Raw genomic sequence first — 25,146 nt, forward strand, 5'->3', positions numbered from 1 at the left:
TGTTTACAACCAGTCTGCTCTTGGAAAAACAGCAAGCCAGATGGAAACAAAGGAGTTGTATGCTTCGCACTTGTCTCACAGTATTGTAGTCCTACATGTATATTGCTTAATGTATTCCTGCATCAAATGTTTGTCAGTTTTTTGTCAGGTAAAATCAGTGCAGCAGAGTGATTGGTTTAAAAAAAAAAGAGATTGGAGGACGTTTTGTATATATTGATAGCAACACACACATTATCTTCGATACAGAGGTCATGAGGTGAAAGTTCACAGCCGTAGCCAGCACCTGTGTAAGGTCCGCACACATACCTCTTTGGGCAAAGAAGTCAGGCGATTCCGATCACAGTTGAAGTTTGACAGCTTCTTCAGCTTTCCAATACCTCTAGGCAAACTCTGAAAAGATGGGTGGGGAGGAGAGAAAGAGGATACCATTAAGAACGTGATGAGCATAGAAAGTGGGGACCTCCTACGTGCGCCTCCTACAGAGGGCATGGGGGGGAAAAAAAAAGACACAGCGCTGTGTGCTGCCTGAGGATCAGCACGCGGCTGAAGAGGATGACGAGTTCTAATTGGTCATGTGGGGTTTTCCTCAGGACGCTGCTGACAGGCCTCACGAACATACCACTGAGGGGAGTGACGGGGCACGAGGCTGGGGGCAGAGAGATGAGGGCTACCCAGCTTAATATAATTGAAGACAATAGTGGGCCGTTGTTTCCCCCCCCCCCCCCCCCCCAACAGTCTCCTGAGTGGGCTTCCAGGGTGTTCTGTCGGTGGACATTTCCTGGTTCTCTAATGAAGCAGTCTGCTCTCTTAATCAAGAAAGGCCCTAACGAGTCGACACAAGAGGCTCGTGCTCAAGAGAGCGGGGGGCTTAGTCTACACAGAAAACACAAGGTGGCAGATTGGAATTATTTGGCAGGGGGTAGAGGAATCTCGAAACTAATTAGCAATTAGTTGAGCAATCCTATGTCTGTCTGTGGAATTACGATAGGCAGATAAAGTGGTAATATCTACAGGCCAAGCTGCTGTTCCCTGGAAATCACACCTGCAACATTTCGATGAAAAAACTGTCAGTGCCCGTCGACAATGCGCAACGATTTATGCATTTGACAGTTCCCCAACCACCAACGAGGCAGAGTTATTAGAAACTGTTAAATTAACTATCTTAGGAAGATTTATGTTGCTTGTCTCACTAGAAATATATTATTTACTGGTTGTATTTATTTATCCAGCTTTTGTCTTCAAATTATCAGTATGGCAAATCATGACAAGGACGTCCAATAACTTGCTTCTTTGGGCTGTAGATGGAGGCCTTCAGTACCCCCATTTGAATATCATTTCAGAATAGTATAAGGTGCCGGCTTGCAGGCTGTTTCTTTTCTTTTTTCCTACTGTTCATAATGACATTGACATTAATATGTCAAGGCTGGGATGAACACCAGTGAAAAGCCTGAACAGGGCCTTGACATTCTCAAACGACATTCTCAGTCAGAATGACAGTAATCCTTCTAGAACTTTGACTTCCTTCTACTGCTACTGCTTCTCTTTGACTTGACTTTGACTTGACCTGCTAAACAAGTAAGGCAACTTAAAAAGGCCATCTTCCCTGATGTTGACCCATGATGAGGAAGGGAGGCAAGGGGGGCGTACTCACCACTAGCTGATTCTCCGTGAGCACGAGCTCGGTGAGGTTTTCACAGTTGCCAATGCTCTCTGGAAGCTGAACAAGTCGATTCTGGTCCGCTTTCAGTATGGAGAGTTTTCGAAGTTTGCCTGGGGATGAGAGACAACAAAGAGATAGATCAGCTTCCAAGTGGTTGCGACAACAGAGGTATTTAATTATATCAATGCAAAACATAGAGTCTTGAACTATTTAACTAAAAAGAAAAGTCATTAGATCATTAGATCTTTGGATTTGTTGATATTTCAAGTTTAAAACAAAAAAAAAGAGGTTATGTTCAAATTTGCGGTAATATCACAATTAAATGTTTAAAATGAGTCCTCTCTGTTCATTGGTTATATCAGATTTAAATGTTTAAAATGAGTCCTCTCTGCTCATTGGTTATATTAGATTAAAATAAGTCCTCTCTGCTCATTGGTCATGCATGGTCATTCATTTCTGATTGACATCCATTGAGACCCTACCACAACCCCACTCTGCATTTAATATACTTCAACTGGTGAACTGACGTCGACATTCCACTCACGTACATTCGACAGTTATCGAGTGAGGAAAGGGAGAAAGTGGAGTATAGGAATGTATACATTTACATAAGGATGAAGACAGGTGAGTGACAGTATTCATCGCTTAGCAACGCTCGGCACCAAAAACTGAGGTTGGAACAATTTTTTGGGGATGAATATACAAACTAGAAATAAAGAAATGACAACACAATCAGCTCAAGTGAGTGTTTCAACTCAATTATTCGGTAGTAAACTGTTATAGCAATATTCGGGCCAATGGCTGAATCACAGTCGTGGGGATATCCTTTACCCCTTACTCCCTCATGTCATATTGCTTAATTATGTATAATGACAAAGATGAGAGGTGAGAGGTGAGAGGGGGGAGGGGGGGGGGGGTGTTCTGTGAGCAGTGCCCTGTAGTGCTGATCGGTGCACACAGTCACGCAGGATCAAGTGGATCAGTGAGACTCAGTGTGGATCACAGCTCAGACCCACATTCAGTGGTGAGAGCTGAGCAGTTCAGTGCCGGAGACATCCTGCCACATCCCTGTTTTAACAAACAGCTCTCTGCACTCGCAGTCTGACGGGGAAGCAAGTTTTTTTTCATGCAGGGATTTTCCCCAGATGGTTTGAAAATTCACCATAAGAAATCTGGACATCTCTCTGGGCTGGGCATCAGACAACCTGCCTCCATTCTCAGTTTCACTGATGCACATAATACAGTGTATGACACAGACCTGCTGTTTGGTGGGTAACACACACACACACACACACCACACACACACACCAGCTCCATTTCCAACTGCCTTCTGATCTGACCCCACAAGCACTTACTTATACTCACATGCTGTGCGCATGTAAGAGGATTCACAATTACAAAAACACACATACACGTAGCACTCCAAAGCGTGCAGGCAGACATGCACACACACTCACGCACACACACACAAACACAAACACACAGTAATGCAATATAAATAAAGAGGGTAGAATAACCATACTACAATGCACAATCACACACACGACTAACACTACCACTGCTGTACACTAAGTGTGTGCGTACATGCGCGTTTGTTTATGCATCCACACACACACACACACACTCACTCACACACACACACACACACACACACACACACACACACACACACACACACACACACACACACACACTCATTGGCACACACACACACTGACCTATGCCTTCTGGCAGCATGTCGATGAGGTTCTGGGACACGAGCAGGTCAGTGAGGGAGAGCATGCTGCTGAGTTCCTCCGGGAGGCGCTCTAACTTGTTCTCAGAGACATCCAGGCACAGCAGGCTCCTCATGCTGCCCATCTCCTACAGAAAACAACACACAACAATCACACTGCATGCCATAATGCTTTTTTTCTTTTACATAGGCATGTTTAATAAAGCTTTGGTATAGCTCTACAGTCCAATGCCTTTTAGACTTTTCTAAGTTGTCTAACATGCCTTGATGTTTTTGTACATTTCCCTTAACTAAAAACAAATGGAATATCTGATTATATATTCTAGAAGACCTCAGCAATAATATCATGTAAGTAAAAGGAATATAGTAAACATGTAGTAATGTAGTAAACATACCCTACAAAAAAAAAAATATCCTGGACGAGGGATATGGACTGATGAACTGTCGTCAGTACACATCCCTCGTCCGGGATATTTTAGAACTCCATCATCCACTGGCCTGTATAGAACTCCATCATCCACTGGCCTATCTATACAGCGTGCTTTGTGTGGCCCAATATACTTTATTTTACAACCAACAATATACAAAGCACCATAACAACCCAGACGCTTTGCATGGTTATGTGGGGAAAAGCTCACACTATACTGTACTATGTTATACTATACAATACATCACACAATCTCCAAGAGGTACACCCTGTTACATGAGCGTACACACCACTCTTCCAACTACTAATGGGAGCTATTGATTCCTCACACACAAATGGCTGCATCGCTCCTGACTCAGTTAACGTATTTCAGTTTGCAGACGATACTACAGTGGTTGGGCTGCTAAACAGTGATGATGATGCAACCAGAATGACTTCATATTAGGAAACTGTATTTGATTTAGGAAACCAGTTACCAGACCCGGCTTTCACTCACCCCCCCACCCCCCAATAATCAGACCCAAGTCTAATACAACTAGAAATGGACAAGATTCATAGTACATCAAAGGCTTTCACTGAATCGGATTAAAATACTGACCTCTTGCATGAGATAAACGAAATGTTAAAAAATAAACAACATTGGGACGCATTACATAAAGCCATCCCTTCAAGACTGAGCAAACAGCCATGATCACATTCCACATACGTCACTGCAACCTCTTTGCGCACACACACACACATAAAAATACACAAACGCACACAACATGACCTCAGCAGGGAACATTTCCGGAATCTCTTACCGCTGGAATTTCGGCCAACTGGTTCCCGTCCAGCCACAGGTCTTTCAGGCTGACAAGACAGCCTATTGTCTCGGGCTAGATGGGAAGGGAAGAGAGGTTTGACACGGGTCAGTACGAGAGAGCCACGGCACCAGGTGACTGGCACCAATGTAAACAGGAATGTGGAGCTAAACGCCAAGCATAAGCCTAGCAGCATTCCTCACCCCTGAGGCTCTGGTTAGAGCACACTCACACTGAGAGGTGGGTCAGGTTTTGGGCCTCATGTCAAAGCCACTGTTTAAAGGGGTAAATAATATGCTTCACCTGTTAGAATAACCAGGTTTAGGATGGGACTCACCAAATTATAAAGTTCATTGTTTCCTAGATCCAGTTCTTCAAGTTTAGCAAGTTGTGACAGAGACCTGGATGAACAAAATCAAAGGAAATAGTTATTGGCAAAAAAGCAGAACTTTCTTTTTAATTAATCTTGCATGACCAAAGCAGAGATATGACAACATGTAAACAGTTTGGAATCATGGACACCATGATACCATGAATCTCACATGGACATATTTCAGGCCTGAGGAGGCCAATTCAACAGACACAACAGTGTTCCTGTGCACACACACACTCTCAGGCCTACAACAGTCATTTTTGTATTACTCACTCTGGTAAATATGTCAACAGGTTCTCTCGTAGTTCCAGTGATATCAAATTACAAAGGCTGCAAAGAGAGGCAAAAGTAGATAGGCGTTAGTCATGTATAAATGGAGACATCTGATATTTTGACCAGTAAGGACTTAGTGTGGGCTTGTGGAGTTAACATGCTAATGTTTGATGCCAATCATGACAGAAATGTTAAATTCACAGTACTGCACGCTAAGGCCTTCATTTGCCTGTTACCTTAGTACGTAAGTAGCAAAGCATATAGCTCCAAAGTTAGCTACAATGAGAGTTTTGGTTCAGAGTTAAAGTAGGACATGCCACACTTAAATTGGGTAATTTAGTTTAGAAGAAAAGAAAGACAGAATCCCTTTTATGTTGCCTCATGCCACTGTGCAGAGCAACAGAAGCCAAGTCTAATAGTGTTTGGACCGCTTAAGAGGACCGTAATCAGTTGTGACACCAAAGAGTTGTGCCTTGTAATTCATGGGATCAAAACAGAAAGGGAAAGCTTTCTAGAAAGTGGAAAAGGGTGATTTTTTTTTCCCTTTCCAGGTTCAAACCTAGATTCCTTTAAATGTTACGTCATGGTTTAGAATCACTTTTCAGCTAAAATGAGCTTTGCTTTAAGCAAAGGGTGACTCAGCGACTTGGAACAAAACATGACAACATTCCAACTGGCCTCAATAGAGTTGACCACTGGCTATGGCCAGTGAGACTGTTCTACAAAATACACAACAGTTCACTTGCGCCAGCTGCCATGCAGTGTTGTGCTATCTTCAGTTACTTATTTTGAATACTATCTCCGTTCATCCCTGTTCATCTCTGTTCATGAGTTTACGCAGACAGACAGAAAATGCTTTGGGGCTTTCACTTTCAGTATTATTATGTCAGAATTATGTTTGCCTCCATGATGGCATACATAATTCAGATAGCAACAACGCTCAGAATAAAAACATACAACACTGATAAAACAAGGTATTAACATAGTGACATATTTTTTTCAAATGGCTTGCAGACGAAAAAAGGATTGCAAAGCTTTTAAACACTCCTCTTCAGTAGTAAATCAACATGGCAAAGCAGCTTTTCAGGTCTTTCATTATGCCAAAAATGGAAGGAAAGCAAATAAACACTGACTCTGTAGGCAGCAGCTGAAGGATTAACTGAGGGGGGAAATGCGCTTTATATCTAAAAATAATATCGCCTCAATGACAGGATAACTTGCTGCGATGTCGCTAAATCCACGGCGGGCCGGCCCACCCCGACACATACATAAGCCTGCAGTCACCCTTTAACTGTTCCGGATTAAAAGGGAGAGGACAGTCTTTGATTCTGAAGGCCATCTTAAGGTGGGTCGGTATTCTTTTCCAAAAGGCACTTGCATTTGCATTGAGATTGGATTTTTGCCCATATCTGATAAGTGTTGAATGTGTATGCATCGACTCGTGTGTCTGATACTTTACAGGCATTGCGAAAGCCAACTTTGCTATCAGCTTTGCATATTTCCACACCACCGACATACCTAAGCACATAGCTCATGTCTACATCAGAAATTCTCACATCACGTCGACGTGGCGAAATCATTTTAAAGCCTGTACCGGCCAAAACCGACAACGTGCTGATATTATCATGCATCCCAACACAAAACCTATCCAGGTAATGAATCAACCAAACCAAAACCACTCAAATCTGCACGGTTCTGTTGGACCTCACTACTGTTCACAATAAGGCTCAATACAACCTACAGGAAAGGGGAACAACGTTCTCAACATCTAAATCACACTCTCCTGTATCTCCAGCCAGCAGTGCTCTCAAATGTAGCAGAATGGACATTTTTGGCAAACAGAGCTGTGTGTTATGTTAACCTTACACCAAACCTTCAACGCTATAATCTTCTTATTACACAGACAGCGGTGATAAAATATAAGCCAGAGCCATATGCCCATCAGTGCCAAAGTATAAACCCATTAGCGAGGCCAAATCTCCTGTTTAGGAACACATTTGTTGGCGCTGGGAGTCAGCTCTGTGGTGGCGCATGAGTAGCCATCTTATCTGTCAGCGGCCTGGGACGAGCGGCCTGCACACAGCATTGGAAAAGTCTGGACAAAGAGCAAGGAGGATATTGCAGAGGAAATGAACAAGGTCGAGGAACCACACACAGAGGAAGTAATGAGAGGGGAAAAACAGACAAGTGGACCGTCACGGCAACCGCTATGCACAGCCAGTCCTCCATGGGGTTGACACACAGAATGTAGAGAGCATTCTTCAAGGAAGAATCAGTTAATGTAATCGTGACATTTCCGAACGGAGACGAGATTGCCTAGACGTTTGGGGGCTAAAGGCAGGTATGATCACGCTCTGGAGCAACGTCTGTGGACTCGAAACTGCAGCGAGTGAAACTGGGTGTGAGCGATGCCCTGAGACAGCACAGCACAGAGCAGCTCCTGCAGCCGCGCCGCAACCTAAACACAAATGGCACTAATGACAACTTTGGAAAGCTGACTGACGAGTTTCAGAGAGTGGGTGCACTGATAAGCACAACACACTGATTAGCTAACCTAGTCTGGAACTGTACCGCACCGATGGCGCTATGCTAGTACTTCTGATGCCGAAGAAATTAAGAAATAATTTAGAATTTCCTGTCCTTTCTTGGGAACATCATTACGAGAATTCTTCCAACTGCAGTAATCAGAATCAGCATGGGGAAATAGAGACAGAGTGGAAAAACAAACCTACTTCCCTGTGTGTGTGTGTGTGTGTGTGTGTGTGTGAAAGAGAGAGGAAACGACTGACTTACTTTCCTATGTTTTCTGGCAAGTTCTGCAAAGAAATATCATTGATGGAGAGGCAAGTTAAATTCCTTAACTCTGGAAAACTTTCTGGCAATCTGCAAAACAATAAGAAAAATCCTAATGTTTAGTTAAAGTGGCTGCACAAACATGAGGAATTTGTCCACACACACACACACACACACACACACACACACACACACAGCTAGAAGTGATATACAAAATTCTCACTTCCAAATGAGGTTGTAATGACACACTGAATAAATGTAAGTGCACTTCACACAACATTCCTGCACTGACAGCAGCATTTAACGGTCCGTTAACCAAATCAGTGAATACCAGCGTGCCACAAGTCCCACAAGTTCAAGTCCTTATCTTGAGCTCATCAATAGCACGTTTGCATGCGGGTCTGTATGTGCATGAGTCTACATGTTCAATGTGGCATGAACGCATTCCCATGCGTCTGTGAGCTGGGACTATCAAGTCTGAAAGCATGCATGTCATTAAGCACCATAATGCTAATCGGAGCGAAACCTTATGCTTCTGGGTGGGTTACGCAGACCCCGGGGGCCAGGCCACGCTGAGCAATGACTAACATTTATGGAAAAACCCACGGACAAATTGGGGCACTGCTAATTCAATGAAGATAAATGCATTATGGGTGACCCACATTTGTGAAATCTATTGGAATGCCACTAAAAACAACAAAGGGTAAAGATTGATTTAGCATTTCTTTGTATAAAAGCAATCAAGTTTCTTGCATGGACAAACAAACACATAACGATGTTGCACAAGTCTAAAACACAGGAATGTATTTTATTAGAGACGTTTTTTATTAAGGTACTTCTGAAGGCATTCTGTCTTTATATATATATATATATATATATATAGTTCCCATGAGAGTTCAAGCCACGAATAAACAACTGTAAGCCTTACTGAAAACAAGTAAGTTTAATGAAACAGCGTGGCTTAACTTTATTAAGGCTATGAATTGTTCAGGGTCTGTAAGCATAACTGGTCAAACTGTTATGTGTTCACATGTGAAGCAACAACAGCAACAATAGCGACAATAGCAGCAACAGCAACAATAGCCCCCAAAGCAACCACAGCAACAACAGCAACAACAGCTGCAACAGCAGCAATAGCAACGTGACATTTCTTGTTAATTACCTTGTTAGTGGGTTTCCACTGAAGTCAGCTACTTGGAGAGCTTTACAGTATGCAATGCTTTCAGGGATTTCCATGATGTCTGTGTGCCAAGAAGCAAAAATAAACATCATGTTAACATGAAGATAATTGCTGACATGTCAACCCTCTACGGCTATGCTCATGACAATGACAGGGTGAATTGCAAAAGAAAAACAAACAAACAATACCATAAACAAACAATTAATCAATATATACATTTATATAATGAATAAATAATGAAAACACCTATACTAGGTAAATGTACTGAATGTGTGTGATACAACTTCTAAAACTCGTTGTGGTACATAGGCTACATAGACAAAACACAGGCTCTTTAAATGAAAACATTACCAACAATGTGCAAAAAGAAAGTCAAAGTTCAAAGCTTTTGTCCCCTGTGAGGATTTATTTTAGATTGAGATATGATATAAATGCAACTGTAACATAAAACACATTCAGGGAAACATCTATTTAAAGTCATCTAAAACACCGCAACTTTACGATGGGAGCTGCTAGTAGGAATCACCATTTGAACCTCTGTAATTGGCCGATGTAATCGCGATAATTATCGTTGGAAGCGTGTTCCTGTGAGGAACGCCTGTGTTCCCCGGCTGGGAGTTGTTCCGGAGAAAGACCGTTTACCCCTCTCTTCTCGGATGTTAGAGAGTCTAATTGTGGACTCCGCCAAAACCACTGTGGTTTAAAGAATATGCTGGGCACAGAGGCGAGCAGAACAACCGGGGGTGGAAGCGATGTATAGCACAGACAGAACACACTAAACAATGTCCAACAGTACAGCTCCAGTCTTCCAGTAGAGCTTCAGCCTTCTTCCCAAGCTGACCCTTTCTCCCTTTCTCTTATGTGTAGTTGGAAGTCTTTATGGAGACGATTTCTCATGTGAATAAATACTCCAACTACTCATACTTTCACCATGAGGATAGATGAAGGTGTGTGTGTGTGTGTGTGTGTGAGGGGGGGGGGGGGGGGTGGTGGGGAGTGGTTCCACTCACAAGTGCTGCAAACACCTTGTGTACCTGTTATTTTAGTACAATATTTGTGTGGACAAGAATATAATAAAGAGACTTGAGAAAACATTATGTTCCTATGAATTCAGAGATTCTGCAAAGAACACAAACCACGAGAAGAATGAGGACTACAGTACATACAGTGCAATGTAAACAAACATACGCAAGACTACATCTACGTGGATAACTTTCTGCCAGGACTGCATTTGGCAGTGGCCACACCTCCGCTTACATGCACACATGAGTAAGTGCTTCAGTAAAGGGTGACACAGGCAAACAGGCACAATATAGCTGAGAGAGATAGCCAGCAAGAAAGAGGGACAGAGAGAGATTGAGAAAGAGAGAGAGAGAGAGAGAGAGAGAATGAAACAGTGAGTGAGTGCAAAGCGTGAGAGCCGTGACGAGACCTGAGGCATTTTTCTGAGGGGTGGTTGGCACTTACCATTTCGAGAGACGTCCAGTTCTACGAGCTGCATGAAGTTGGCTATTTCTTGTGGAAGTCTCTGGATTTCATTGTCACTCAGCCCAAGTTTTCGTAGTTTCACCAGCTGGAAGAATGGCTGTAAAAAGACAAAAACACACAAACCATAAACATGACAGAATGCTGGTAAACCTTCAAAGAAGTCGAACATTACTGCCACGTCAAGTGCTTTTTCTTCAAACAGCAATGCGTTCCTCTTCAGCCTAAACAAAGCCAAATATTTCTTCAAAAACAATGGCACCCTAGCTCCATGCTCACTTAAGGATTGGTTTCTTAATCCATACAGTCTTAGATCAAATGTGATCAGAGTGCAACATCAGCCTCCCTGTGGAGCCCCACTTCAGGCTGGTCTAGATGACGAGGTGTTGTCTGAGAGAGGCCTTCCCTACTGTATGAGGCTATCGATCAATACACGCTTGTGTTCTTTTGGCCACTCAAGGCACATTTTAGCCTCAGAAGCCAGGAACTGGTGAACTCTTATAATGAGGTGAAAACCCCAAATCCATTACAGTCCCCTGCAATCCTTGTTTTGATCTACTTCCTTCTGGCAGAAGATTCAGAATGCCTTTGGCCAGGAAAGCTATCTACAAAAAAAACATTCATCCCCATAGCTACACACACACACACACACACAAATCACACACACACACACACACACACACACACACACACACACACACACACATACACACACCTCCAAGCCTTCAGTCAAAAGACAATTTTCTAGTATGGCAACATACTAGACAATAAAGCTTTTTGAATCTTGAATTGAAATGTTTTCCCCAATCTGAGTTTAAATTAGATGACAGATTAGTGAATAGGACGGTTTATCTGATCATTTGTTATGAAAAGTTTGCCACGGGAGTACCCAGTGACCTGGTAAATACCTCCCGGTTGCATCTCTCAGTGGAGCGATCAGCTATTCATTTCACTCAGGATGACCTACTTGCCTACTAGTCTGCTCGTTGCTCCAGCCATTTGAAAAAGATACTAAACCACCTAAAATTAGCCCATGCTACAGGAACATTGCACTAATCAAGGACGGTTGAAGGCCATAGGTTTAATTCAAGAACATGCAGGCGAACTCCATTACCTTCATCTTGTGTGTAATCATTATTACGAAGAATCTACTAAAAACAACAATTTAGTGGCATAATATTGTCCGAACTTAAAAACGATTTTAACTGTTAAGCTTTTCTTCACGGTAAACAGACATTTATCGGTCTCATGGACTAGATATCTGACAGAAAATGCGATGTGATTAGATTTACTCATCACAACATTGCAGCTCCCAATACCCACAAAAATAGTGTTCTGTGACTAATGTTACCCTTCGCAGTCTGGCGCCATCTCTCTCTCCATTACCTCAAACCGATTGCCGCATCTGGTCGCCCGCACCCCGAGATTACAGGTGGCACAGCCTCGTCCTATTTTCTGTGGACGGGGCCGGTTACTTCTTTATTCACCGGTTCATTTCCCTCGTGACGTCAATATACGCAACCACCGATTTAGCTCCTCTTGATAAAGCTCCGTCTCGGTCATCGCTTATCTAGCCCTGTATTAATATCGATGGGGCTGTGTGTGTTTGGTCTGGGCAGCTCTTTGTTGAGTCTGAGTCATTGAGGGCTTACTCATGCGCTAATATTATATCAACCTTATTTCTTTTCAATTTTCCTGGGGAACATTAGGTTTGGGTGCGCACTCATTAATCTCAATCTCATTATCACATTTTCAATCTGCAGACCTGTGACTGAAAATAAGCAAGTGTCAGGATGTATTTGTTTGCTCAACTCCAAATCATTACTGCCAGCCTTCACGACCTGTGTGCCAACTAGCCTGCATACCCTCCAGCTCAGTGCAAACCTGTTGCTATAAACTAGATCATTTTGTTCTTGTCTCTCAGCCTACCACTGTGGAATAGGGAAAGGTAACACAGTTTTGTACGGTACGCTTGAGAGTGCTGTTATGGTCACCGTGGTGGTCTCAGTAAGGAAGGATATCATTCGTCTTTGTTTTTTAAATCAATAAGGAGTCAGGACTCACTCCTCCCTTCTTAAGGAAGCCTGACGACCAAAACTCTCACTTTACAAAAAAATAAATAATGAATCAAAAAAGTTCAGCCACTGGAACCACAGATAGTGGAGGCTACATCAGCTGCTATTGGTGTCTTGTTAAATAACCAAGCAGCAGACCTTTCTCGTGCAACAATGCAAAACCTGCACTACTGGTTAATGTCATTGACCGTCAAGCCTCTCGCATCCCCTCCCCCACCCCACACAGCCTGTCTGTCTAACAAGTAGGCTACACATGAAAGCAGCTACTCCTCTGTCAATATTTAAAGCTTCGCAGAAATGGCCTATTTAAATTGGCCAGGACTGGTTCTTCCTAATTTTCACCCTCCCTTGAGATAGGGCTTCTTGGAGGGGCGCGGGGGTGGGTGGGGGTGGGACACCAGTGGACTAATTAGAGTTCTGGGAGATGGAAGCTCAGTTAAACGGAGAGCTGGAAGTTACACATGACATGACATAATGGAGCTGAGGCCATCATGTTTTATCTTGTTTACAACACTCACCCACTCACTCACTCACATGCACACACATGCTACACACCCTCTTACTAACTTAGTCTCTCCCCAATTGTGACACTACCCAACCTCATTTTCCTAAGATAACAAAAATGTTGTGGGTTCCTTCCTTTGCCCAGAATAGGGGAACAAAGAGTCAATCACTCCCCCCCCCCCCCCCCCCCCCCCCCCCGAAAGAGATTGGCATGGCGATGGATTCCGCCCTGATCTGTTGTAATGCCGATCATCCAGACTCAGGTCAGATCTGTCCTAAAGACTTGCATAAGACTTAGCTTGCATCCACAAAAATGTCCAAAGCAACGTCCACCTTCCAGTGGCATGGTATGTTCACTCCTCTCAACATCCATAAACTGGAACTGACATTGTTATCAAAAGACCCCCAAAAGGAGAGGAACACATTCATCCCCCCCACTAAACAGATGCTGGCACTAGAGATGCATCGCAAACCTCTAAGGCAGCCAGACAGAACTAAAAAGCCCTGCTAACAACTACTGATTCAAAGCGTTTCCTGTGCGATAAGAAAGGTCCCATTTCTCCCACCATCAAAGAACAGAGAACACGTGCGGGGAAGGATGCTGACACACCCTGATCTGTCGGCGTAAAGTCTTCTGTCTCACGCCTCAAAGACATGCAGAGGTCTCCTCATGTCTCAACATGTGAACGCAAGACAAGGACAAGTGAGAGCAGCAGTGATACTACATGGAAAATAAGAGAATTCAATAATACTGAAAGATGGAGGGAAGTGTCCCTCTTAGACTTAAACCAACACATGGACCTAAAAGCTTCTGAGAATGATGAGCTACATTATCTCCAAAATAAGTAGGCTACCTGCATCTGTTTTCAATGCTCGGATGAAAGACTGATGGCTGTGAGTTTTGAGGGATTGATGGATGCCTTTGTATTTGTTGTCTGGTTAAACAACAGGTCAATGAATGAAAAAAGGCAATCATTCAGGTGTGCTAAATCTCCACTCTGCCACATCCATTCAAAGGCATAGTGCCTCTGCTTTCTGATCTCGGTATCGAGGAGGGAGCTAGACGGTGAAAGCCATCAGGCAGGCACAATCAATGACACCACGGGTTTCAGGGAGTAATGCTGTCAGTTTCATAGGAAACCACTTTGAAGTGCAGATGCTTATTGTGTTCTGGACCACACAAAGACCCATTGCGACAAGTGAATTTGTTAAAAAGATAGTCATGGCAATACAAAGTTCACATTACTATATGACATTAATTCAGAATTTGATGAGTTTTGCCACCTGTAATAAATAGATGCAGGACATTTCATTCCAGGGGGGGTGGGTACTGATACAAGGCCAATCTGCTCTCATTATATTGCTTTTATTGTGTCTTGCAGTAGGGTGTGGAATGATGGTATTAGCCCAAAGGTCATGCCAATGAAAAACATTTCATCATCACTCTACTTGATCACTAAGAAAGTCATTGTTGTGTATTTATATTGCTCCTCAAGGTCCTCTGGCTCTCTGTTCAGTGTTTGCACTAAAACATTAAAAAGAAACTCTGTTGTTTGTACACCGTCCTGACTCTGTAAATGGAAAACAAACACAGTGTCTTGGACTGAGCCATAAACAATCCCGGTCTATCAACTTCGGGAGCATGGGAGGGAGCATACTTTCATTGGCTGTTGAGCTCAAATATCAACACGCTTTTGCGATAAACCAAAAGCAAATGGCAGACTTTGCCTTTAAGTGAGCCTTGACCGGACCTTTAAAATGTGGACTGACCCAGAGACAACAGACAACAGGGCCAACACATCTCAGGGCATGCATCAGCAAAGCATCCAGGATGCCATCCAATTTGTTAACTCTGACATGTTAGACCTTGTCTGAGGAAAATAATCAAATACACGGTTTCAGCAATCTAACATTAATAGGAAGTAAAGATAACTATTTCTGTTTGCAAGTTACACCAGAGAGCTGAAGGCTACTGGTCTTAAAATCACTGCCCTCCTTTTGGCTTTTGGAATTCCAAGTTACACTTAATTCTTGTGATACTACAGCTTTCATGGAGTGTTAAACTCTTTTACACTAATTGTAGAACAAACATTCTGTTTTGGGGGGCATTACTTGAAGACCGACTTGACTGGTATAACCTTACCAAAACAAAATCCTTAAAGCTTAAAGGGGGATCATATACAAAAAAAACTGATGAGTCATTTCAACATGTGTGTACCAGGTATGTCTGGAATTTTAAACTTGGTGTGAATCAGACTGCTAAGAACTTGTCAGGGATGAACAATTCAGCCTCGTTTCCTTATCTGAAACACACTTGTAATGAAGACATCATAAACAATCCCCACCTTCTCTTCTGTGGGCTGTTCATCATGTCCCATGGCATGGCTAATCTAGTAACTCATTGACCAGTGGGCATTTCATTTGGGGATGATAACACTGATGGGGTTTGTCTGACTGGCTTATGGTTATAGCAATACAGAGATAGTTGCTGCCACGTGTGATAGTGCCTGTGTGGCACTGCCTTGTCCTCTCAATGGCAGAATAGTGCAATTGTCTTTCTTGCGGACAGTTAACCTACATCAACTCCTTGCGTAAGCTCGGCGTGGAGAACGTAGAACAAAACTGTGGTCATACAACAAGCACAGCCCTCAACTGAGCTGGGTTGATTCCTCCATTTGACAGGTCATAGATGCACCCAACTAGTCAGGATGGGATTAGTTACACCTCAAGCAACACCATGGCAAGGATTGTGGCCTACTTCAAGCCACGGCATGCAAGGAAGACGCGCTTACAATTCTACACTTACATGCGATGCAAGAGTACAGAGAAGGCTAAGCTCATTTAACTCCTGTGACTTGTGCATCGTGTTTCTATTTGTTTTTAGACACTGTTTTAAAAAGAGAACATGGTCAGTTTCGAATAGATAGGTCATTTAACATGCTCATCCTGTCAATAAGTTTAAGAATAAACATAGCAAACTCCTACTCCCATTTAATTTAAAGCATATGGCTTTAGTATGATTGAAAAGCTATGGTTCATCAACTGAGAGGGGCGATGAGGCCCTTCAATGGAATGTAGTCCTCAGTACATAGATAATAGCAGGGACATTTTTACAACTGTTTACAAGTCAGAGATTGTGATTGATTAAAAAAATAAATCACTGAAGTTCAAGAGAAAGGAAAACTACAGGTGAGGGGGAAAAAGGCAGAAAAAACAGACACCTGCAGGGGACATTCCTGTCATATGTGTGGCCACTTGACATTGCGTAAGTGAAACGACACATTCTCATGAAACACGGCGTACCTGTCACCACCATTTAACCTATCGCTAGCCTGCTAGCTAACTTAGCCGATACTGCTCGAAAGTGGGTGCAAAGAGAATGCTGGCATTTTCCCATGCCACGCAGAACAGAGCAAGTTAAATAGGTAACCTTACAATGACACCACACTACTAAAAGTGACCCATTCTTCTCTAGATAATGAGCTGTTGTTTGATGAAATGGCACTGCCTGACCGTGCTAGTCATTATAGCAGATTTAGCAACTACAGGCGTCCTCAGGGGTTAAGCTACCCTGTCTTGTTCTTACCTTAGGCAAGTCGCGGAGTTGGTTTGCGTCCAGCAAAAGCTCCTCCAAACTCCGACTGTAGCGGTAGATCTCATCGGGGACGTACAACAGGGAGCAGTGGCGCTTATCGATCAATTCAATGTGACGGTTACACCGCCACAGGGGTATACAGTGAAACATCACGGGCTGATCCTAGCTCTGGCTAAATCCGTACAGTAAAATAGTCTACCGCTGAGGGAAAGCAAATCTGGATGGAGCAAGTAGAAACTAGGAGACCCAAGTTCAGCGTTTTCGCGCTCGCTTGCCGGCTACAGGTACACGCTATGACTGCCCACGCCAATTTTAAAAGCAAGCCTACAACGAAACCTCCTACCCAGGCTTCAGCTGGATATATTGAAAAGAAACATGGGATAAAACGTCGTTGTCCACCTCACTTTAAGTACTTTAATATGAAGATTTCGCCTGTTTGTCCATCTCTCTACATCGCATGCTGAATGAATTTTCTTAGAATCTTCTTTCGTAGACTGTTACATCTCTGTTGAGTTAGATAGTGATTCGTGTTTTTCTTGTCCTAGTGTTAATTTCCTCTCAGTCCAGTTTCTGACCCGGAACATTCACTCCCTCATTCCAATCTGACGTCACGATTCCTAGCTGCTCCTCCCTTTTATCACCCTCCCTCTGCTGGAAAAGTATGTGATGGCTGTGGGAGTAAGACTATTCTTCCCACACACCATTTCTGTGATAAGTCCACCTTTGCTGACATTCAGCGACTACATGCGTTTGTTTGCATTATATAATTACAGAAAGCGCCTAGGGCACGTTCAAATGCAAATATTAACTGGAGTCGGAAGCTATATGAGGCAGGGCGGTGTTTGCAACCGGCAGTGTTGATCCCCTGCCATCACAACCACCTCTGTGTACAAAAACACATATAATTTTGAACCTTGTGCACCTTATATATCGGTTGTATTGATTATGTTGAAGGAACTAAGCACCTTGTATAAGTCCTCTGTATAAAATGTTCACCAACCATCCATGTTTAAACAAAGACCTTCAAAACATCTGAAATGTATGAAGCTTTTAAAATACATAATTTTGTTGCAAATCATTCATCTATTGATGTGCCTTTTAATGGAGGTGGAAAGAACAACCTGTAGCAAATGCAAGTTCTACAAGTTGCATACTATGCTATATCCACTAGAGGGAGCCAAACGCCTGTAAGATCAGTTAGTGATCCACAGGTAAAATTCAGGAGTTCCATCTACCAACACAGATTTATTCGACACAAACAAGAACAAGAAATGTGGTTGGTTTCGCATTTAATCAGAATATTTATTCACAGTGCTTGATATGACGCATTGAATACATGCATAATTAGACATTTATGATTGTAGAAGTCACTGGTAGCTCATCAAGATGACAGCAGTTCTTAATAAGAAGAAAAAAAATGAAAAATGCCAATGGGCTGTGCTTCAAATGTACAAATATGCAACTGAACAAACTGTGCGTAGGCTAGTCACCCATAAATACAGATTTTCAACTATATACATCTTTTTCTTACAGTTCATCGACGTCTTCGCTGTTCCTTGAAGGCTTTCAGAGACTTTGCCATCATTGGTGCCACTCCTTCAAAGTAAAATACATTTTAGTCACATTATAAATCACTAATGGCATTTGATATTTCAAGTATATAGAATGTGGGAAGATTCACTTTAAATACACAACCCAAGGTTATCCCTTTTACAACAAAATATAACTCCATAATTACATGCATGTGAGCAGCCTGACTGACTGTATGTTAAATACACACTGTAGCTAAGCATAACCACCACACCATTTGTGAGATTTATATTCATGGCATTTGTACCCCACTGTTACACAGCAGAACTAACAGAAAAGCTGGAGCCTATGGATCGAACATTACACATGATGACAGTGAATAGACACACACATTAGAACCTTCATTTCTTACAAGTTCAACTCCTGCAGCACCTACTTGAACCACTTGGAGCACCTGTTTGGTTTAATTTAAGCATGCATATACAAAGACACAAACTCTCACTCAAGCACTCAGGCAGGCAAGCAAACACACACACACACACCCCCTTTTAGTGCTATTGCCGTCCAACAGCTGCAGATACAGAATCAGGGAGCTTCAATTTCATCTAGGTCTGCCCAATCCCAGTTTCAGTAACAAAGTATGAATATATTAGTGTTTTAGTACCATTTCTCTTTTCACGTTAAGGCACTGCAATGTTGAATGAATTTAGGAACCTCTGATTGTTTGGCATGTTTTTGCACGCCATGGATAGGCTATGATTCTTCTTGTTGTGCCAAAGGTCAAATTAAATGGTCAATGCCATGTTCCTGCATTCAGTCATTACAACAGAAGAAAGATTCCCAGTCTTTGCAATGTACACCTGAGTTACATGATCATTTTACTCACTTTTAATTTTGCGGGGGTCTTGAGCTTGGCTGGGGCCTGTGGTATTGCTGGCAGGCCTGGGATACTCTCGGCAAACAGGTTTCACTTTGCTCTCCAGGCACTGCACTCTAGAGGCGAGGGGGGGGCAGAATGAATTTCAATACAGAGCCAGTTTCAATTACCGAATCACAGTAACATTCCACCAACCACATAAACACAGAGTGGTAAGAAAGGTTGTGACAATTCACAGCTCCTGTACTTTCTTAAACTTCATAGACCATTGCACTGTTTGTCTTTGTACTGTGCTTGTTTTTGTATTGTGTTATGTATATTTCGTGTAAGCACATTGAGAGCCAGTTCACCAGGTCAAATTCCTTGTTTGGGCAAACTTACTTGGCCAATAAAAAAAATCTGATACTGTGATTCTGTAAAAGTTACCCTTCCTGTAGCAAAGTTTGTGCTATATTGATAAGTTAATGGGAAAACTGGGACACTGCAGATGGTCCAGTAACAACTCGGGCCATTTGCCCCCCTGGTGTGGGTGTGTTTAATAACATACCATCACAAACTGCTTTATACGGCCATTTGCCTCGATCCCACAGTTTGTCTAACCTCACGCAAAAGGCACTTTGGTGAGTGCAATTGCTGGCCAATTATGACCCTGCTTAGCAACTGTAGTGATGCATTTACTTTGGGGGCCTAAGATGCAGGAAAGGGACATCAGAATGTTTTTAACCAAAATGTAATTGGACTATTGATAATATTGAACACTTGAGTAATGCCATAATCACAGTCAGGTTTTAGTGAACAGACTGCCAGAGGAAGTCATCTTTTTGTTCTTGTTAAGCACCAACCTGGGTCTGTCCAGAGGATGCGGCTGCACTGTGGACCCGGCCGTACCGTAGATCTCCTGCTGAACCCTCACATTCCTGGGCGGCTTGGCAGCACAGTTAATAAATGCCATCTTAACCTGACGGCCTAAACAGAGCAAAAGAAGACAAAAATTACAATAGGGAATGACTGAGTGGGCATCTTGGCAAAACCATTACATGTAAAATGTATATAGAAGGGGGGGGGGGGGGGGGTAATCGGGGGAGAGGATGGGCACACACACACACACACACACACACACACACACACACACACACACAGCCCCAAGGCCTCAGGGCTTTGAGGGTTAACTCTGTGGCCATGGTGGCACTTTAAATCTATTAATAGCGCCCGAGAGGACAGATGGCCTGGTCCACCTTAACATGCTCTCAGTATTTATGGGCCTCCCTACTCGGCTCACCGCACTGCAGTTCCAATGGCTGCAGGAGCCAGACGGAACAGGTCTATTCCGTTTCATGCGCCATTATAGTGTCACCCCAGTCAACTAAATATTTACATCAAATACATCAGAAGTTCACATGTAAATTGTCATTTGATTTTGAGGACCAATTATTTCCCTCCCTTTGACAGATATAGACAGAGAAAAGTCTTCTTCACGGGGAAAAAAAGAGTTTTGTTAGCCTTGTTCTGGTTATCGAACATTCTCTGAACATTAATTCAATTCTAATAACTTGTAAACATTGATCCAGATTATATTTTAAGTGATTGGATCAGCTTGTAGCTCAAGGCAGTGTGAGGATAAATAGATTAACTCAGTAGGGAGCGGAGTCATCCCTTTAGTTTCATATTTAAAAAGTGACTGTTCAGTTTTGACTTTATTTATATAACTTTATAATTAAACAGAACCAAATGCAGAAGGCTTTCCAACCTCTGATATAGTGTCATACTATTTTGAAATGAAAGACTTTTCATATTTTATAATCTCCTTAAACTCTCCACAAGTTTTTGACTGGCACTACAAAAACATGGCATTACGCAACATTCTTTATATACAGTTTGAGTGAGGATGTGCTCGTTCTGAGCCAGACTAGCATTCTGCCACACTACTTGTTATTTCCAGGTACCTTTAGGCTTCTGTGAATGAGCTGAAACGATGCTTTTGGTCAGTTTTGCCAGTTTCCTCTCCCTCTCCTCGGACAGCCGGAAGTACATCTCCCTCCAGGACTCGTACTCCAGTAGGTGGGCGCTCCTGAAGTCCCTCTGGCAGTGTCTCTCCCACAGGTGGTCCGTCACTCCGATATACACCTGCAGAAGGGACGATCGAAGTTCACCTGCTGACCCCGCACACAAACTAGTCCTGGCAAACCAGGATGCCAATAGCACCTCTGGAGCCAGAGCCAGAGCTCATTAGTGTACTTAATGAGTAAAGTGTTAATCTAGTATACAAACAGGATTGCATTCTTCAATCCGAATCAGCTGCTCCGGTGTGCAGCGCTCGATCACCGGCTCCAAGATTTCAAATGGCACCCCGCCAACCTCATATAATGCTGGTGGGGGGAAAGAAACGGAGTTCAAATACAAACATAAAATCAAGTCCATACTCAAAAGGGAGAAAATTAGTAATGGTATAAAAATAAAACATACAGTCAATGTTGTTTTGGAGAGCACGAATGCATTGTTGGTACAGAGACATCATGGCGGGCAGGAAGGTGCTCTTAGACCCAGAGTACACCTGCATCTTCTTCTTGGACCTCTGACCCGTGAAGCCTGGGGTCTCTTCTCCTGCCTCAGCCTCAGTATCAGCAACCCTGTCTTCAGCTGAGGGAACAAAACCAAACATTATTTTATATAAGGTTTATACAGATTTTGATCAAACTGCTATGTCAAATCTATGACTGGGGACGTACTGTGTTGAAGAGAGGTGCCTTAACAAGAATATAAGGATCATATGCAGTTACACTTCGTTGACATTTACACGATCTGGCAATTGGCCAACCACAGATAAAACATAGAAAACAAAGTCCCATTAAAATCAATCCTTCAGTTTCACCTGACTAAAATACGATATATCAGGAGAAAAATGAGGGAAGTGTAGAAGGTGAAGAAATAAGGGTTTAATGAAAATCAGGTCATGTGTGGTTGTGCAAATAATGCACTTACCTTTCTCCTCAAAGTAGCGGTAGTCGGATAAGTCATCACACTTTGGTAGGGTTATTGGCAATGGAACATTCAGCAAGTCCAATATTTCATTCTTGCTAGTTGCCTAGAAGATATAAAGGATCAGAATGTAGTAGAAAGTACGATAAACAATTAAAGTTCGCAGAGAGACGTTACCATTTTTGAAGGTTCTTCTGTGAATTCTCTGTGTAATTTAATACTTGGAATCTTAACCAAGTCATCCTTTTTACTACTCATTTGATCTACTTTAGGTCGCTTTGAAGGTTTTTTCTTGACATCAGATGACCTTTTTCTTTTTGGGGCCACCATATCGTAGCTCAGAAAGGCCTCAAAGGACATTTCTTGAGTTTCAGGGTCTTCAACTTTTTTCTTTTTCTTCAGATCAATGCCTTTCTCTGCGGTCCTCTTTGTTTTGTCCTTTTTGGTTTTGGATTTGATCGCTTTCGCATTGCTGTCCTTCGTCTTTGAGTTAATAGAATGTCCAGGGTCCTTTGGAACCTTTTCAGTTCTAGTGTGTCCAGATTTGTAGGAATGTGGCACATCATCTTTCCTCTCGGGTTCTGATACAGAGGTTTTGCTTTCTTTGTGTGTAATCCTCTTTGATGATTTTGAACTAATGAGGACATCAGTTTCTTTAGCTTCTGTTTTCTTGTTTGGAGCAGTAATTTGGACTTCAGGCTTATCAGAGGTCCGGGCTTCAGAATCCCTCTGGTTGTTGGATTCAATCTGTTTGTTTTGCCTCTCAGGTTGTTCAGTTTGTTCAGGCTGTTCAGTTGGTTCAGGCTGTTCAGTTGGTTCAGGCTGTTCAGTTTGTTCAGTTTGTTCGGCTTGTTCAGGCTCCACTGTTGCTTCAGTTTTTGATGGTTTCTTTTCAGGGTCTTTTTCTTTTGTTTTACTTCAGACATTAGTAAAAAAAAAAAAAGGTAAGTTGTGAGTTGTATTTAACATTTTGACATGACCAATTTAACAAATAAAAGCATAATGTGCACAACAATATCTATTATTAAAAAAATAAAAAATAAATTGTACACAATGTGTTTACCTCGTGTTCTCTTTGGGGATCAATTTCTTCCATTGAGTGACCAGTGTTCTTGCCACTTCTCCGGCTTCATTGTGTTTACGGAAGGAATTAACAAGTTTTCCAATTCCAGTTTCCTATGAAGGAAGAGACAACTCTATAAACACCTAATTTAACTACAGGAAGGTTAATGAAATCAATTAAGAGCAAGTGTGCAACAAGCAATTTAAAAGACAAGTGTGATTGAATGGGAATGCATGTTTACACAAGGCCTGGGTTTAATTTTTCAAACTCTCAGGTTCTTCAAATCCTTTTTTTTTTATTATGGTTTGTCATGTTTCTTCCCAAAGGAGCAATAATGCTTGTTGCACTTTTTAACTCTTTAACACAGGTTAATTGCCCTTACTGCAAGAATATCGATGGTAATATCCAACTCCTGAAGTTTCTTTAAAGTTGTAACAACCTAGAAAAGAGGGATTGCTTAGATCAGTTCAGGCCACCCATTATATTATTAGAACGGGAATGTGAATGTATTTGCGGTTAATAAAATATATGAAGAGATAAATGACACGTGACCTACAACAGACTAGCACCACTGTGTCATACGAGGTTCCTTACAAAGACAGTTTGCTGACTGGGCTTTCTGGACAAGACCTATGTATGGGAAAACCACACTCCAGCCTACTCCATTTGCAATGTGCTATAAATGGGCAATGCTAATACAGGCAGCTGCATTGGTTGCAAGGCATTGGCTGTTGCATGTGTATAGAATAAATACTCACTCACATTAGTCTTCAAAAGTTACTGAAGAAAAGACTGGTAGCCAAGAACAGTAAGTGACAGGTCAGACATACAGTTAAAGGTGTGTCTGGCTTCAGCTGATACATTAACACCATATGGTCAAAGCTGTAGCCTACAGCAACACTGACGGACAGTCAAAGGGAGAGGGGACAACTGGGGAACTATTTTTAGGGTTCACAGCACCACCCTCAAGCCAGCCCCAACACCTCCGGTTTCAACAGATATAATCATGCCACTCAATGTAGGAAATAGGGTTTCCTGCTGGGGATTACTCCTCATTATACAAAAGCTGGTCATAGGTGAAAAGCATATCTTAATAGTTCATTCCTGCCCCCTCAAAAATTGCAGGGAGGTTGATAAACTGCAAATTTCTCAGTATATGTCTTTAAAGCAGTAATACGGAGTACTGTTCCAAAACTAGTAGGCTAACTACCCCACCATCAGCCCAGCTAACACTGATAGACGCTTGCCAACACACTAACTGGTGTCTTTTGGCAGTTTAGCTGGCAAAGTCATGCGTGTGAAAGCTTTTCTTCAATTTCTACAGGGTGTACCAGCCAGTTACACAGAACTAATAGGGCATATCCTGGATGGATAATGGGGAAGACACAGGTGTTTATCTGTCTTTCACATGACCATATTCTATCAAAATTAATTTGAGGATGGTACCAAAACTAGTTGCCTGTAAAACCATATCTCAAAAAGTGTCAAATTGTTGCATAGTGTTACTTGAACAAACACTACATACAGGCCCTTATCCAGTAGAAAGTCAAGAATACTGGTAAGAAAAGGCAGTTATCACTACAGTATGCAGATTCATGGAAAGGAGGCTTAGGCCTATAGGCCTACCGTTTTTGGTTCAGACGATTTCAATTGTAGTTTGATCTCCAGCACCGTCTTCAGCGCTGCCATTCTATCCCTCACGTGCGGGCTACTTTTGATGATGTCCTACCTGTGAGCTACACCTGCGAATTTGAAGGACGTAATAGATGTTGTCGTCATCTTTATGCGGGGCGGTGCCAA

At 42.4% G+C, this 25,146-nt stretch overlaps 2 protein-coding genes across 2 annotated transcripts in view; both read right to left on the reverse strand.

Moving 5' to 3' along the window:
* Positions 1-18,456, reverse strand: part of lrrc1 (leucine rich repeat containing 1) — a 30,751-nt gene extending 12,295 nt beyond the window's left edge. The window contains exons 1-10 of the mRNA XM_080848665.1: positions 18,432-18,456; positions 10,709-10,826; positions 9,224-9,302; positions 8,062-8,151; positions 5,269-5,325; positions 4,960-5,023; positions 4,623-4,697; positions 3,379-3,523; positions 1,652-1,770; positions 307-390 (exon numbers count right to left, since the gene is read on the reverse strand). Coding sequence (XP_080704791.1) covers positions 307-390; positions 1,652-1,770; positions 3,379-3,523; positions 4,623-4,697; positions 4,960-5,023; positions 5,269-5,325; positions 8,062-8,151; positions 9,224-9,302; positions 10,709-10,742 — 747 coding nt within the window. The 5' untranslated portion in view covers positions 10,743-10,826; positions 18,432-18,456. The remainder of the gene's footprint in view (positions 1-306; positions 391-1,651; positions 1,771-3,378; positions 3,524-4,622; positions 4,698-4,959; positions 5,024-5,268; positions 5,326-8,061; positions 8,152-9,223; positions 9,303-10,708; positions 10,827-18,431) is intronic.
* Positions 18,265-25,035, reverse strand: eloal (elongin A, like; the record flags this gene model as incomplete). The annotated part of the gene is made up of 11 exons (XM_080848664.1): positions 18,265-18,496; positions 19,317-19,423; positions 20,150-20,273; positions 21,251-21,431; positions 21,576-21,673; positions 21,771-21,944; positions 22,287-22,389; positions 22,461-23,199; positions 23,347-23,459; positions 23,729-23,785; positions 24,973-25,035. 11 exons carry the CDS (start codon positions 25,033-25,035, stop codon positions 18,435-18,437), a joined length of 1,821 nt encoding a protein of 606 aa, XP_080704790.1. The 3' UTR covers positions 18,265-18,434.
* Positions 25,036-25,146: the final 111 nt, after the last annotated feature.

Source organism: Sprattus sprattus (assembly GCF_963457725.1).
Source record: "Sprattus sprattus genome assembly, chromosome: 12".
Lineage (NCBI taxonomy): Eukaryota > Metazoa > Chordata > Actinopteri > Clupeiformes > Clupeidae > Sprattus > Sprattus sprattus.